We start from the raw sequence: 17,719 nt of genomic DNA on the forward strand, positions 1-17,719 counted from the left end.
TTTAAAGCCAAGCCATGCTTCTTCGACTAGTGAGCTCCTGAGCACATCGGACCAATCCAGTCTCTCCAGTTCTAGGTTAAAGGCCTCACTAGAGTAGGTTTTGAGGTCCCTAGATATGACTGTTTTGTGACAGTCAAATTTTAGTTTCTGTATTTTGCGGGTACAGAAAATCATAAAATGATCACTGAGCCCACATACAATAACCCCTTTCTTGGAGATTCTGGATTTGTCCGAGGTCAGAATGAGATCAATGACAGTTTGAGTAGAATCACACACTCTTGTGGGTTGGGTAATTAGCTGGCTGAAACCATGCAGATCACAGAGCCGACTAAACGATTTAAACACAGGCACTTCCTTACGATGCATGTCCGTATTCCAGTCGCCAATCAGGATTTTCTCTACAGATTCCTCCCCAGCTAAGCACCCCTCAAGAATATCATAGAACCCGTGCTGATCAGGCGGTCTATAGACGGTGCCAACTAGTACTGATTTAGCATTTTTGAAAATTAATTCAACCCACACAGTTTCAATTTCATCATGCTGTAATTCAGTACGAGTAACATATTCAGTGTCTTTGTGAATATACATGCACACGCCACCACCATGCCTGTTTCTGTCGTTCCTAATGACAGTATAGTTTTCTATTTCTATCTCTGGGTCCTTAGTGGACTCGTCAAGCTTAGTTTCAGAAAAACACAGGATGTTTAGAAAAACACAGGATGTTTATTATTTGCGCAAGCAGAGCGCACAAGTAGGCTACTCTGTTGCTGGCACCACTCAATACAAGTGTAAAGTGTTGATTGAAGGATGTATTAACAGATTGAAGAATTGGGTACATTTCAAGCACAACAAAAGAGTGGGTGGGTGGGGATTCTACGGGGGCCAATTTCTAATTGCAGCCGCTATAGGTGCCCTTTGAGAGCGGTTTTGAAGGAGTCAAGGGATTCGCATGTCTTAATGACTGTTGGTAGGGCGTTACACATTTTGGTGGCATTACTGGCATAGGAGCGGAATTAATTAAAGTCCAGTTTGTTTGTGCTGCTAACTGTGGTCGACACCATAAAGTATTGATGATTTCTGAAATGTCAGTGTAAGCTGTTCAAAGGTTATTACACTATAGGCTATTGTAAAAGAACGGAAACAACATTGTGGAGCCGCATAGTCCGACCCACCCACTTAGCTGCGTTATAGCTAAACACACACACTGTTGATCTCCCTTCCTGGATCTGCTCTGCTGAAATACTGCTCTCCTCCACAGTAAGTGTATTTTTCCATTTAAAGTGTGCTGGTTATATGATATCATATAACGTTCATAGCGTTCTGCTCTGGCATCGTAAATCGTTGACGTGTCATTTAATAACAAGTGTAAGAAACGTACGTGGTTTGACTAGCATCAGACTAATATCTGGATTACAATAGCTGCGTCGGCGTTAGCCCGATGAAGAAGAAGGCAGGCAGGGTCAGGTTAATGTTAGCTACAGTGTGTGAATTCAAAAGGCAAGCAAAGCCAATCTAAACGGAACGTCGGTTGACTCGTGCCTACGGATAACCTGATACTGTAATCAGATCCGCAGTGAATGAATGTGATGAATGAATGATGAGTGACTGACTGACGGAATGATCTATGTTGTTTACGGCCGTCACCCGGATGCTAGGACGATAGACCAGTGGAGTGTCCGCAACTTCAGCGGTGGCAGCTGAGGGCACAGTGATGCTATCTTATGTAACAGACAGTGCAGAGAGAGTGGATGACGACAAACGACATACTGTAACGTTGCGTATGTACAGATGATTATGGCTTGGGGGTAAATCTGTGTTACAAACTACTGGCGATTCACAAATCACAGGCCTATAGCCAGTTCGACTGAACTAGAAAGCTTTAAATGCAAATCCTGTTATGCTAGGCTGCTGGGTGTGTGTGGGCCTCATGTTGGATCAGAGACGGTAGTAATCAGACAGTACATGAGCGGGGGGAAGGGCGTTGCCTAGTGTCAGAGGAATACAGGACATGCATGTCCTTGAACAAACTTTTCCTTTGCCCCATCATGGAAATGGTGTCATGTTATTAATAGTTTCTGATCGATTGTTTGTTTGCTGCACGACTGCAACAGGTGCCCGCCTTTGGCTTTCCACATTGAAATGACAGGCCTAATTTGCCTAAACGAGGCGGGGCCTGATGGCCTGCACCTAATAATAACAACCAACTTTCTGTTACAACTTTCTGTTACTCATTTATATGTTCAAATTGACATGACACCAAATTCTTGCATAACCAATTGAAGTATATAGGCTACTTTGAGAGAACAGAAAACTTAGAGACACACACACACACACAATCACATAAGTGTCGAACCGTAAAACAAGCCCTCAACATTTCACAGGAAGGAATAAGAGTTAGTGTGTGTACTAGAGAAGGAAAGAAAACAGAGCAAGTCAAATAACACAGGAAGGCACACCAAACCAAGTCCAGTATAGGCTACATTTGTTCTCAAAGTGGGGCCCGTCCATGAGGGAGCTCCAGGGGGTCCCCTGCTAAATGACAGATAGTTAGGAACCAAATGGACCCTTATAGTTATAGGTCTGTAACTCAAAGAGTGCCATTAATTTGTACGCTCTCAGAGGTAAATTAACATTTATTTTACAATATAAATTGGGGTCTCTCTCTAAGTCTAAGTCATCCTAGAGATAGAAATGCCCTAAAATGGGGGTCCGTACTTTGTAGCCTAGTGTCAAACTGGGGGTCCTTGAAATTAAAATGGCTGAGAATCACTGCTAGAGCTGTAAAAATCTGCCGGCACTCTTCAGCACTCTGTTTCTTCACTAATATGTTCAGGCCTTCCGCTTACCCCTGTAGTCGCCCTGTTACACACACTATTCAAATTTGGACACAATTCAGGAGGCACTTCGGTCTCAAAAGTCCATCTTTACTATCTCCAATATACCGTAATGATGTGTTCGAGTCCTCATGTACTGATCCTGTCTTCCGAAACTGGTTTGACAAGGGGATCAGAACTATTAAAGATCTGTACAGGATTATGGCACCATTCTCACATTTCTCATACTAAATTCCGTTTGCCCAGCTGGCCGGCTCCCATCTATTTAGCTACTTTCAGATCAGACACTTTGTACAAAGACAATTTACAAACTTTCCTATCCATCCCAGCCATTCTGCAGTGCACTCTATACTTTCTCTGAACCCTAAATACAAAGGGCGTAATTTCAACAATATATAATGAACTTAATTCAATGAACCCAGAAACTCTAAATATAACCGTCTTAGGCAGCAGAGAGCAGAGCATGGGAGCAGGACCTGGGGTTAGAACTGCCCGATGCGACATGGAAGACCGCTTTGAGTCTAGTTCACAGTTCCTCAATATGTGCTAGACATAGTCTCATACAATGTAAGATCATTCGTCGGGTTCATTACACTAACGCAAGACTAGCACAGATATTTCCAGATATTTCATGATGCATGTAACCGATGTAGACAACCCGCTGCTGGCCTGTCACACATGTTTTGGTCATGCCCCAGGTTAGTGGATTTCTGGACAGATATATTTAAATCCTACTCTGATATATTAGGCGTATCCACCCCACCCGACCCGCTAATGGCCCTATTTGGTGTTCCCCCAGGGACTAATATTCCTCCATACATTCCTCCTTTACTTCTCTTTTAACCAGACGGACCATGTAAAAAGTCCCAGAGATGAACGATATTTTAATTAGGGAATGATGAATGCATAGGCTTATGCATTGTATGTCCGTCGTGTAAACCGGTGTCTACACAGGTGGTCCCCCCCCCCTCCCCTCTTTTATTTTTTCTCCCCTCTCCTCTTTTTTTTCTTCTCTTATATTAGACATTGCTAACACAAATACTGTTTGGCCAATTTCTAAGCAAGCTATTTTTTTATCTCTGTTCTATCTTTATTATTTATTTATTTTTGATTTATGTTTCTTTCCTGCAGTATTGTTTCTGCATCTGGGAATGTGTAATGACTAACGATACATCGTAAATCAATTAAAAACAAATTCAAACTGGTGACCATTTACATCTTGAGTAAAACAAGTTTTCAGTCATTTGCTTCCATATTGAAAAGAGGATAAGACGAACATTTGAAGAGAAAGAAAATACTGTATTTGTGTAAGAGAAATTAAATAAAATATGTTTTTATGACATCGTGATTCGTGAACCTAGTATCGTCCATGATTCGAATCGTATCGCAAGTTGAGTGAAACGTTACAACAAGGTAACTAAACTGAGACTATAATCTCCTTCTCAACCCTATAGGTCCTAAAAATGAGCTATCCGGGGTACCCTGATCAGTCTGGTGGGTATCCTCAAGGTGGTGGCTACCCGCCACAGCCAGGGGCATACCCACCCCAAGCAGGGGGCTACCCTCCAGCAGCTGGGGGATACCCTCCTGCACCAGGGGGCTACCCACAACAGGTACAGTTGTCACAACTTTACCTAATGCCAATTCTTTCACCCTATCTTCATATACTGTTCATTAATGTTCATGATAAAATAGGACAATATTTTCCTACCTGTCTGTGTGACTAACCTGAACTTCCAGAGACAGACCTAGAGCACCGAAGTCCTGACGTCACTGTCAGTAGAGGGCACAAATATTGGTGCCCTCTACTGAAAGTGACGTCAGACATCGGTGCTCTATTGATGGGGAATCCAAGCTGCAGGCTTTCAATTCCTGAAACGTTACAATTCTATAATGGGAGCAAGCCACCCGTGTAATCTTAAAAATATCTGCCTAAGGATGATGTTGCCCACAGCCCTCCTATGAGAAACGGAGTAGGAAGAAAATGGTGCTACTTTACCATGAACATTAGTGAGGACCAATTATATGAACATAGGTTGAAAAGTGGTTCACACTTTATTTTATTTTTTTGTATGTATGGCAATTAATCGTCAAGTAAAATATGATCGTGACAACCCTACCCACAGGCAGGTGGATACCCACCCCAAGCCGGGGGCTACCCTCCACAAGCAGGCGGCTACCCTCCCCAGGCAGGCGGCTACCCTCCCCAGGCAGGGGGCTACCCTCAGCAGGCAGGCGGGGGCTACCCACCCCAGGCCGGGGGGGGCTACCCTCCCCAAGCTGGGGGATACCCACCACAGCAACAACCTGGAGCAGGGGGCTACCCGTCCCCAGCAGGAGGTAAGGCTAAATGGCGCCGTTTTATTTTTGTTAACCTTTTTTATTCCTTCACAGAATCAGTGTCAATCATAAACAACTGACTGTGTAATAGGATATGTCGAATTGACGAATTAATGGTTGGCCTGTAAGCGAAACCCCGCCTCCATTTGAGCATTATTTATGTAACCAATCCCTTGTCTCCACAGGAGGAGGATGGGGCGGAGCACCAGGCGGAGCGCCAGGCGGCTTTGGAATGGTACATTTGGGCCCAATCCCAATTCGTTTTTTAACCCTACCCCTCAGCCCTTGCCCCTTCCCCTTGTCCCTACATAATGAGTGTCAAGGGGTAGGGAGATAAATCATCCCCCTAGGAATTGGAACGTCCCTAAATATTGAAGGTCCCTTGTAGATATTGATATACAACCTGTTCTCAGAAAATAGCTGATCTGCAAGCTCACTACCAGTACTTTGATGGCATTTCTGTCTCTAGGACCCCCAATTTATATTGTAATATCAATGTCAATTAACTCTGAGTGTACAAACTATCATTTAGCCCATAACCCACTTTGGAAACTGCTTTCCATTTGATTTAAGCTGTAGAGATGGAACGTAAATATAACATTGCTGTGGTTATGATGAAATAAATATATTGTAATTTTGTCTCATGTTGGTAGCCCACCATGCAGAATGTAATTCAGCTAGATATAGCTCATTCTGACACCTGCTCAACAGTTGTACCTGATTAATTGATTATTGTATTAACAGTTTGTATAGCATGGGTACAGATATAGGGTTAGAAAAGGAAAAACAATTTACAGTATATAAAGAAGGGGCTGTGGTCACTGGTCATTGTTTTTAATATCATTAAGAACAGAGTAACTTTCTATCAATGAAAATGCCATCGTGATTCATCTCCATTCAGTCTGCACAGCAGCTTGCAATCTGTTCCATAGCTGGTTTGCCTGGGGGAAAAAACAACAAGCATTGCTAATTAGTCTCCCCACAAGTTTTGCAACTTGTGGGGATTAGTTTAACATTGGTCATGATAAAACCATAGCTATCACTGCAGCGAGTAGCCAACGTTATGCAGCGTCAGCGTTATGTAGGTACAGTAGGCTATTTCACGGCTTTTAAGAGCTGAAAATGTTAACATATCGTGGTCTGGGGGGTCGGACTGATGCCTGCTAATAAGCTAGCTTGCATCCGAGTTGTATCACCGGCGCACCGGCGATAAATAAAAAAGAATAAAGCGCTGATGCGGTGCCAAATGGGTAACGTTGTATGAATGCAACGCCGTATCATATCGTTAGTTCACGTGAGGTAACGTTAACCTTTGCTAGAGATTGCGATATTTTTGGCGATGCAGATTGTTAATACATTCAAATAATATTGGTTATTATAATATTTTTCCATAATAAAGGACATAAAAGGCTTCTTACCTCGTCCGCCTTTCAGCCCTCAGTGATGTTGCTCCGTTTTAAGTCCCGTCGAGACATCCCTTCAAACGAAGGGGATTCTACCCCTCGCCCTCGGCCCTACCCCTCCATCCAAAGACAATTGAGATAACACTTCCCCCTCACGTGAACGCGCATAAGCAAGGGCAAGGGCTAAGGGCCAGGACGAAGGGAGGAATTGGGATTGGGCCTTAATCTCTTATCTACCCACCTCACCTCACACTGTCGAGAGATTAATAGCATATGGACTTGAAATCTCTTTATTTGTTCAAAAACACCTACTATACATACATGCATTCTACTAAGTCCCTCCCACCATGGCCGTTGGTTTGTTCTTATAGATAAGTTATGTCACTGTGTACTTATAGCGCTAATGACAGTGCCCTTCCTTCTTCTTTTTTTTTACAGCCGGGAGGGGCGCCGCAGGGTTATCCAGGGGGGCCGGCGGGAGGGGCCCCACAGGGATACGGAGGGGCTCAGCAGGGCTATGGAGGGGGCCCGGGAGGGGCCCCACAGGGATATGGAGGGGGCCCGGGAGGGGCCCCGCAGGGATATGGAGGGGGCCCGGCGCCAGGACAGCCGATGCCGGGTTACCCCGGTGCCCCGGCAACTAGTCCGGGACACGGGGGAGGTGCCCCTGCTGTCCCTCACTCTCCTGTTAATGTACGAACTTCAAGTTTTGGATTGATTCAAATGTTTGTATGCGAGTGCAAACCTTTATTATGCACTTTTTATATGTAACAAGCTGTTATAAATGTTTTATTGTTTTTTAAGTGTGTGTGTTTGTCTTATGTTTGTTGATTAGAGAGGTTTCAGGGGTTCCATTAAAGACTATGCAGGAGCTGATCCACTGAGGGATGTTGAAGTTCTCCGCAAAGCAATGAAGGGATTTGGTCAGTAATTATATCCTTGCACCCATTTGAATAATGGGGTTAATAATACATGCAATCCCTTTTTTAAAACGACTATTAACATTTTCTTTGGAACAGGCACTGATGAGTCTGCTATCACTGAACTTCTGGGAAGTCGCAGTAGTAAGCAGAGGGTCCCACTGGTGGCTGCCTACAAAACCACTTATGGGAAGGTAGGAGTTACAGTTAAACATGCTTCCTTTGGCCATTCAATTCAAACTTTATTCCAGACACTCAGGGGATCCATAGAAACAATACAAACAATAGACAAAATAGAGGCTGACCAAACTCTAAGTGGAAGTTATATCTTGAGTGTCTGTCTGTTTGTTTTTCCACATAGGATCTATTCCACGATCTGAAGTCGGAGCTGACTGGAAACTATGAAAAACTGGCCGTTGCCATGCTGCAGGCGTCTGCACATTTTGATGCGTCTGAACTGAGAGAGTCCATACATGTAAGAGCAGAGGGCAGCTCAGTAATTCCATGGCTTTTTTTAAGTAGACGTTACAATATTTGTTTTGGGAGACAGTGGTACGTCAGCAATGGTGTGACTCATCATCACGCAATGTGACCAGAAGAAGTTCCGTCCCTTCTGACAATGCCGTCATCAGATACACGGAAAATTCAATCATGAGTGATGGCAAACAGCCAGTACTGTATGCTCTCTCTTTATCACACAAGCTGGTTTGCATTACTTGACCAATAAGGACTTTAGGACTGAGGCTGATAAATAAAATAATAATCTTCTAAATCCTAAAAGTTTTCTAAAAAAAAAACAATGTTTCTATGTCAGTGGTGCTCAACCCATTTCATGTCAAGGACCCCCAGAATTATCTGTATTTGGCTGCAGACCCCCATCAGAACATATGTTGTCCAGGGACCCCCCAGAAGCAAAGATGATTTGCGCCACATTCAATGATTTGCGACACATTCTCAAGATTATAGCAGATCTACAAGTTCATAGTGTGGCACTCGGTGCCTCGCTATGAGCTTGTAGATCTGCTATTTTTCAATAGCTAAAGTATAACATGTGTATAAAGTATATATGTGTTTTCTTGTGCAGGGTGCAGGGACTGATGAGGCTTGTCTGATCGAGATCCTGTCATCTCGCAGCAATGCAGAGATATGTGCAATCAATCAGGTGTACAAATCTGGTGAGTGTCCCCGCACTCTTATATATCTATTTCTGTTTTTGTTTCAGGTATCTATAATAATACTTTATTTGTATAGTACTTTTCATGACATCAAATGCAGCTCAAAGTGCTTTACAGAGCAGTGAAGAAAAGGAAAAAAAAGGCATAAAACAACATTAAAATAATAGCAGTGAATAAGGCAATCCAGTGAGGGAATGAATAACAACAAGGATTTCAAAAGCTCAACTAAAAGCAAGAGTGTAGAAGTAGGTCTTGAGCTGTGCTTTAAAAATAAGTCAGAGGCTGCCTGTCGAAGGTATAGTGGGAGTTTGTTCGTGTTTGTCACATGTGTTTTAGGCACATCGAGCAGGCCAGCAGTGGAAGGCCTGAGGGGGTGGTTTGGGACATATCTAGGCAGGCAGTCATGTAGGTAGGAAGGTGATGAGCATGTATGTACTCACCACATGATTGTAATTGGATAGTATAATGTCTGCATTGTGGGATTCACAGAGCTCCTACAATAAGCAATGCCAATCACAATAAGCTGCTGTGTTTCAAACCAAGCCCCTGCCATCACTTGTGTACCAAAAGAGGTCACATGTTTTAGATTCTTAACGTATTTGTGGGACAATACACATTTTGCAGCTGAACATACTCGTGCAGTCCTGCACTCGATCGAGTTACCCTCGATCAGTCCATCAGGGAAAGACCAAGGCCACACAAAAAATACTAACCTTTAAGTAAGTGCAGGACAGTTACAACATGTGTAAAATAGTTCAGCTGTGTTTCACCACAGGTTTCTTTTTTGCGGTTTTAGTGCCCTCTGGTGTACAAAAAGCTTTGAATGGCTCAACTAATAAGTAAATCAAATGGAGGACACTAGTAACAAAACGAGGACTTTACTCTGTGTTGTATACTGTGTAGGTGATGATCAGATGTATTGTTACTTTTGCCTCCAGAGTATGGAAAGACCCTGGAGGATTCCATCAGCAATGACACCTCGGGACACTTCCGTAGACTCCTGGTTTCCCTCTGTCAGGTAGGTACTAGGTTTCTTTCTGCTGCAGTTTATTATTCAAACAAGAACGCCCTGGACTCAGGAGGACGACGTCGAATTATTGACCAGGCAGCAGTAATGCATTAGATTTAAGATTTGTTTGCGCTGCCTATTGAAACGAAAATTGTTGGTTTCTTCCAGGGCAACCGAGATGAGAGGGAAAATGTGGATGTCGCTATGGCCAAACAGGACGCTCAGGTGACGATTATATTTTAAAACTGATAATTGTCTTGGAACGTCCAACATCCATTAGAGCATCAATGATAGTAATTGTGTGTGCGTGCTTGCTTCTGACAGAAACTGTATGGCGCTGGGGAAAATAAAGTAGGGACTGATGAGTCTCAGTTCAATGCGATCTTATGTGCTCGCAGTAAGCCTCATCTTCGTGCAGGTATGCTACAGGGAGTACCTGTTATTTTCACTACTAATAATGTCTTAGTGGTATGTACGATATTGTTTGACTATAACCGGCAACTGTTGTCTCCGCCAGTCTTCCACGAGTACCAGCAGATGTGTGGCCGGGACATTGAGAAGAGCATCTGCAGGGAGATGTCTGGAGACGTGGAGAGTGGCATGGTGGCAGTTGGTGAGTTCTTCAAGTACACTCACGTAAACTAACTCACAGCAATGTCCGGTAGTCTGTCTGCTCTTCTTTGGTGGAGTTTGTCCTGTTCTTGTATGCATGTTTCAGCCTCTTGGCCAGCAGTGCTGTGCAGAGACTTTTTGTCTCAATATATTTTTCACTGGTTAAATAAAGGTTACATATCATTGTCATTCTTCTATACAGAGTGTTGGAGTGACACACCCACAAACATGGACTCGTTCAGTGCATGTGTAGCGATTTCTGTGGAGCCTGTCCTTTCGTTTAAAATATATTCCATTAATGCTGGAACTTTGGTTTTTCACTGTGTTGTAAAATCTACATTGTTTAAGCAACTCTGGGCATGGAAAAATCAACCCAATCAATACATTGTCACATACTCGGAGTGAAATTAATACAGAGGAGTTTAGTGTGTGCCACCGCGTTCGTTCAACTGAAAGCACTCATTTGACCAGTCCAAATAAATGACCTAAATCTCAGAGAAGTGCACATTAGAGAGGTTTGGCTGAATCACTTGTACGACGATGACAGAAGAAGAAGAAGAAATGCGTTCTGGTAAATCAAGTTTACCAAGGGTAACTGGACTAAGCATCACTGTTCCACTGTTCCATTATGATGTTAGTGGTGTTTTGAAGTGAAGCATCTTAACTGTTCTTAGTGTCTGAACACCACTAATCTCTCAAGAACAGATTCTGAGGAAACAAACGGCAGAGGGTGCTGTTTATCCATTTTGTTTGGACGATGGGTTCCCGTAAAACGTGTGAGTACTTTTCCCACCACTGCTGAACACTCATGTCTCCTGTCACCTTGCAGTGAAATGCATCAGGAACACCCCAGCCTACTTTGCAGAGAGACTCCACAAGGCCATGGCGGTACGTACACTGTGTTACCTAACTGTCTTTGTATTCCAGTGTAAAACAACAGTGGTTCTCAAACATTTTCATGTCAAGGACCTCGGACGGAAACAAAGTCTTATGCACACCTGATCGGCTCATAGACGGCAGGGATCAACGACTTCAAAGTATTCAAAAAATGATTATTTACACAACGTTTCGGTCAAAAGACCTTCTTCAGGCATCTGAAGAAGGTCTTTTGACCGAAATGTTGCCATGATGTCAAGGACCCCCAAATCGAATTGTATTTGACCGTGGATCAGTTTCTGAAAAGATTTTGTGAAAGGGACCCTCATAAGTTATGTGATGTGTTTTTTCCCCCCGATCCATAGTACAAGCTCAGAGCCACGTCGCATTCTCGACATGTTGTAAACTTATCGATCTGCTATTTTTGGATTTGCCTAAGTATAAAATAGGATTCAAGTGACTTAGATGCTATGTTACTTTTGCTAACTACTTTTGCTCGGCTGGAACCCCCTCAAAGACCCCTGGGGGTTTGGACCCTGCTTTGAGTACAGTAATGTGTAGTATTTATGCTAACAGGGAGCGGGGACCAAAGACAGGACAATAATGTGTAGTATTTTATGGGGTAGTATTTTATGTGTTTTGTCCGACGTGCTAACAGTCCTACAGTCATGAGTCCGACACCCTACCCAACACTCAACCCTAAACATAACCTCACAGGAAGCCACGGGTTAGTTTTAACCTGCCACAGGTTAGTTGTAACCTGCCACACATGTCGGGAGTCGCGGGTTAGTTTTAACCCGCCACGGGTGAGTTTTAAACCGGCCACGGTGTAGTTTTAACCGGCCACGCATGTCTGGAGCGACGGTGTTGTTGGACTAATGGCTGTCGGACTGTTAGTATGTCTAACAAATGTATGCACCCCCTATTTATTGATGCTAACAGGGCGCGGGGACCAAAGACAGGACACTCATCCGTATCATGGTGACCCGCTCCGAGGTGGACATGCTGGACATCAGGCAGGAGTATGTGAGGGTCTACGGCAAGTCTCTCTACACCGCCATCTCGGTACGTATGCTCTCTAGGCATATACAAAAGCTACAAACTCTAATCTAAAGTAAAACTACAAAACATTCCCAAATTACATCCAACATTTTAAAATGTGCTTAACATGAGTGTTCGCACCTCTGACCTGACTTCAACCAGTGTTTAACCTTTTCATTAAATATTTTAGTTAGTCTTTTTATTTCAGTTGGTAGGGCATTCCACAAGTGTATCCCTTTTACTGAGTAAAGGGCCTTTCAAATGTGAAGCGATTTAACACGCCTATAGTTCATTTTCAATGAGACCTGCGTTTGTGCGCGGAGCAGTCGTGGTGCGACAACGCAAGCGTATTTACGTGGGCGCGGTCCCATGAATTTGTTGTGCACGTGCTCGTTTCCTGCACGCGACTCATCAGACCTGGATTCTGTTTAGCTTTTTTTTTTTACCCTTGCGTTGTCGCGCCCCTCTTGAGAAGACCTGTAGAAGACCTCTCGTTGATCCAGGCTTCCCATTTGAAGATGACTGACCAAATGTGGTGTTGCACTTTGCTACCTTGAGGTTGCCAGCTGCTGATCCCCTTGTGATTCTATTACCAGTAGTTTGCCTATCTGGTCCTTTTACCTGAGGAGTATTTAATAAAACTGTCAAAACTAAGCATATTGTATTTTTACTTCTCAGGAACTTGAAAATAAGTGTTCCAATGCAGTTGTAATTTAACACAAGCTCTTCTTGATACTTTTCATTGGTTCAATATTTATAAAGACCATAACCAAAGACACTCTTAACCACTTCCGCCCATGGTATGTCAGGACAGTCTCATTGAAAAACATGTACCGGTATTCTAATGCAATTTCAGCATTCGCTCGATCGCATCGCTGGCAGTGTGGAGGAGGTGTTATGACAAAGTAGTCAATATGGTGTTATGAAACTTGATATCATTAGGAATTTATATTCTGATATGGCATAAGTGTTATCTTTTCCTATTTTGGATTGATTGAATACTATGTAGAGATAACACAACATACAACAACACAACAGGACATGCAATCCATTACCAGTGATCCCACTCGCTGTCATATTTACATTACATGTCATAAGTAATTGACATCGCTTCAAAATGACACCTGTGAGTGAGGGACGCGAGGTTGGAACAAAGACATGAAGAGCTAGGTCTAAAGTCTTGAAAATACAACGTTTGAGAACCGCTGTCCTTAGTCCTATAGTGGACTCCTTATGTGCCATACATACAGTAGTGTCATGGTAAATCGGTGTCATACATATTCTGAATAAAACCTGGAGACTGACTGGTGTCTTACGGCTGGGTTACACTGGCCGCGGAAGGAGTCCGCGGGATTCTGCTACTATAATCAATGGAACCAGGCTACACCGAGCGCGGGTTATCCATGGAGCCACCTATCTTCCGTCCCGCTCCGCCCACGGTACGGTTCCGTCCCCAGTATAGCCCCCGGCCCATGAGCAAAATAAGAACATTATGATGGTGTGTAAAAACAAAATCTAGAATTTGCCACGGACAAGGCCAAGTCCTGCCACGGACACATTTGTCAACGGACATATTGAAACATAAATGTATAATAAATTGCTTACCGCTCTCTCTTCCCAATAGGGTGACACCTCTGGAGACTACAAGAAGCTGCTGCTGAAGCTGTGCGGTGGAAGTGACTAAACACACACACACACACACGCCACACATGAAGGAGGAAATAACCACGGCCATATAAGGACAACGTATTACATGCTTCATAGTTTAACCGTTGTTTGCCATGTCCTTATAGCACCAGCCCGTCGCGCATGTTATAGTTCACAATATGTATATCACTTTCCTCTTCTTGGGACAATCAGTCAGTGTCATGTCAGTGGAACAAAACTAACTACATTTCCACACACGTACAATCTTTGTGCTACTGCATAATGCTAGATGTTTGCCAAGATTCGTCACTGTCATGGTCGGAAACCACCTAACTCCATTTTTGAGGTTTTAGATTTTTTTTCTTCATAAATCAACGCTATTGAACACCCTGTACATCTGTGTTGGTTAAAAAGATTATTGAACCAATGAAAAGTATTAAAGTGCTTCTGACAAAACCTCCATTGGAACCTCAAACTGCTAAAGCAGCTAACCCCACCACCTCTCCCCCTCTCATGCAAGTAAAAGTGATATATAAAGTCACAAATAATACCTACTTTGATGAGGCAGTATTGCTTTGTTTAAAAAAATATATACCTATATGGTTTTCTTTATTTCCTGAAAAATGAACATTTTGGAGTTAGGTGGTTTCCGGCCGCCCACCGAGATATTATATATATAGAGAGAGTTTAATGACAAATTTTAAAGTGCCTCTGTGTCAACTAACGGACCACAGCTTTAGTCCCGTTTGCAAAAATTAGCACCTTCTTTTATAGCTTTTATTTTCTTTAGCATATTCTGTTTAAACCGCCATCTATATTTCAGTCAATGTTCAGCAGCTTTCATTGACACAATGTTGCCTTGTATTGAATATGCTGAAGGCCCAAAGCCTGTATAGGAATCCTATAGCCACAACATATCTCTCTTATTCACGCTGGAATCAATATTGTACAAAATTCAATCGTTACATTTTGTTCATCTCAATATTGCAAGTATGGCGTTTTCATTTATACAGCATTTTACTGGTCTGTGTGTTTGCCAGCAGAGGGCTCCCTGAGCTCATCATACCAATTGAATTTGTATGTAGATGGTTTGATTGCTTGTTCAACATGAAGTTTTGATTTAGAATTGGAATGTATTCACTGTTTTACTAACTAGTGATTTGTTTTATTTTTTTTACATTCAGTATGATTCACTACATGGTTCATGCCTGGCTTGAGCCCAACTTGATTCATTTGTCATTTTGTACCACTAATAATTGCCATTTCATAGTTGTGATGATGTAGCCTATACTGCAATATGAACCTGTAACTCATTTCAATAAAATGCTCTGACATAGTGTGTGTGAACTGGAGTGATGTATTTGCATAAGCATGATTCTATGTTGGGATTGCAGCGGCATTAGACTGAGCTATGGACCAGAGCAACACAGTCTCAGTCTCAATACCACAATAAAAAATTTTTCTAGTGTTGTGTTGGTGCCATCTACTGGCTGAGAGCAGATAAGGATTTGCCTAAATGTACATTTGGCATTTCCAGGATTCTCAGAAAGTGGTTCTCAAACTTACTTTTGGTTCCATGTGTACACTCAAGAGTTACATCCTCAGGAACCCGGATTCCACTTTGAGAACCACTACTCTTCTAAACAGCATCTAAATATGGAATCATGCCATCTAGTTCTCTGCTGATTGGATCTCCCCATTACTGAACTAACATGCTCTGACTGATTAGATTCAAGATTACAAACACCTGCCAGAGATGACAGATGACTGGATTCATTTATATTCCTGCTCCACTACACCTCAGGGTAAATTGTACTACAATTGACAGGTTACTTTGCAGATTCTGATTACTCATCATTAAGATTAATATCACAAGTGCACAATGTGTCGCTTACCTTACTTATTTAAGTCACTCAGGAAAATCATATTTCCGTAATGAGACCTGAGAGATGCTAGTTTGCATTGTCTGTGCACCTGGCAATCTCTGGTTGTCAACCCCAATTCAAAAACTTTACACCTCGCTTTGACCTGAGCAAAATGCCTTTAAATATTTGTATTATTTGCGCTTTAATCTCAGACATACGCAAGTCTAAGGTTTAGATTACTTATACTTCAGACATTAAGCCATATTTAGAGAGAAGTGCAAGAACTGCTGAAACCCCTGGTGGTCAAACATTAAAAGGCTGCAAATACAATAACACATTTTAATGGGAATATAAAACTGATTATTTACATATTTACACATTTATACAGGAATTTACAAAATCTACAAAATTGAATTGAAACATTTAAATTGATTTAAAAAATGTGAACATTGAACACATAAAGGGGCGAGGGGGGTGGGGGGGACGACAGACATCCAGTAGTGTCCAGGAGAGGAGCAGCCAGGCTCTTCAGTATAGGCGACTGCAGCTCGGGGAGGAGAGCTTCTTTATGCTGAAGGCCCAAAGCCTGTATAGGAATCCTATAGCCAGTGTACAACATATCTCTCTTATTTACACTGGGAACAATATATGTACAAATTTCAATCGTTACATACAGTATTGTTCATCTCAATATTGCAATTATGGCATTTTCATTTACAGCATTTTACTGCTCTGTGTTTTCCAGCAGAGGGCTCCCTGAGCTCACGTACAAATTGCATTTGTATGTAGATGGTTTGATTGCTTGTTCAACATTAAGTTTTGATTTAGAATTGGAATGTATTCACTGTTTTACCAACTATAGTGATTTGTTTTATTTTTTAGATTTTGATTGATTCACTAAATTGTTTGTGCCTTGAGCCCAGATTGATTAATTTGTCATTTTGTACCACTAATAGCCATTTCATAGTAGGTAGGATTCTTTATTGGGAGCTCACATGAGAGATTTGCATTTCAAATCAAGTTCCATTTTGTCCTCCTTGACCTACTGTCTACTACTGAGTATTTTTACTTAAGAAAAAGTAACGATACACAATATAAAAATGCCTTTATTAAAAATGTTACTAGAGTGAAAGAACAAAACAGGTATATATTTGGGCACCATTAGGCATATTTTAATTGGCATCAACATAATGCTTAATGCATAGTAAAAGTACTCAAACTCAAACTGACCCTTTCAAAAATAGCAGATCTACAAGTTCACACGGCGTAACAATGTCTTGTGAGTTTGTAGAAAGATGGGCTATAATAATCGATTGTCCGTCTGAGAGTCTGAGATTTAGTGAAGTATAAAAAATGGAAATACGTAGGCCTACCAACCAAAGTAAAATAACACCTCAAAAAATAATACCTCAAAATTGCATTCAAGTAGCTTACAGTAATTAAATGTAATGATTATGAATGCAGTGAACACGTCAACCCAACTCATTGGAAGGATCTAAAACTGAACCTCCATGAACAAAAGATGGAAGCAATATGGCTTACATAAGTGCTGTGCTGCATGTGTATTGTTGCTCCATAATCTGTGGAGGGGAAAAGGTTTGAAGTTTGCAGTTCATTGGAACAGAGCTATAAATAGCAATATCTAGTCTTAGCTCTGTTGTTTCTCTCAGGCGTAGTTGTTTTTGTTTTGTGTTGTGGCCTACTGGCCTTGTGGGGAGTTAATTTACTTTTAATGAGGCTCACTTAAACAATTGAAAAAACATCAGCAACAACAAGAGATAAATATTCTACGATGGTATTCATGTCCTTTTTGCAAGTCACTACAGTATAGGCCTACCTACGCAAAAAATGGTTGTCATTGTTTTTGCTTACACTCATGGGTAGATCAAATTTGATTTCCAGCAGATCCTGATATCTTGACTGTTGATTATTATTGAGTGGCCTTGGCTTGACTATAGCTGAGCTGTTAGAGCTGCAGGGTGTGCACTTTACACCAG

General features: G+C 42.1%; 1 protein-coding gene across 1 annotated transcript; it reads left to right on the top strand.

The window, feature by feature from the left end:
- Positions 1-1,012: 1,012 nt before the first annotated feature.
- On the top strand, positions 1,013-15,194 carry LOC308332615 (annexin A4-like). Its single transcript, XM_080788598.1, has 16 exons — positions 1,013-1,257; positions 4,289-4,447; positions 4,961-5,174; positions 5,360-5,409; positions 7,016-7,270; positions 7,413-7,500; positions 7,597-7,691; positions 7,859-7,972; positions 8,582-8,672; positions 9,611-9,690; positions 9,850-9,906; positions 10,006-10,099; positions 10,199-10,294; positions 11,123-11,181; positions 12,112-12,234; positions 13,835-15,194. Exons 2-16 carry the CDS (start codon positions 4,298-4,300, stop codon positions 13,892-13,894), a joined length of 1,626 nt encoding a protein of 541 aa, XP_080644724.1. The 5' UTR covers positions 1,013-1,257; positions 4,289-4,297; the 3' UTR covers positions 13,895-15,194.
- The last annotated feature ends 2,525 nt before the right edge of the window (positions 15,195-17,719 follow it).

Source organism: Protomyctophum bolini (assembly GCF_963924005.1).
Source record: "Protomyctophum bolini genome assembly, chromosome: 18".
Lineage (NCBI taxonomy): Eukaryota > Metazoa > Chordata > Actinopteri > Myctophiformes > Myctophidae > Protomyctophum > Protomyctophum bolini.

Coding starts and splice junctions, on each gene's coding strand:
- LOC308332615 (XM_080788598.1), top strand. CDS start 4,298: ATGAGCTATCCGGGGTACCCTGATCAGTCTGGTGGGTATCCTCAAGGT. Junction 5,410..7,015: donor CGCCAGGCGGCTTTGGAATG/GTACATTTGGGC, acceptor TTTTTTTTACAG/CCGGGAGGGGCGCCGCAGGG. Junction 7,973..8,581: donor AACTGAGAGAGTCCATACAT/GTAAGAGCAGAG, acceptor TTTCTTGTGCAG/GGTGCAGGGACTGATGAGGC.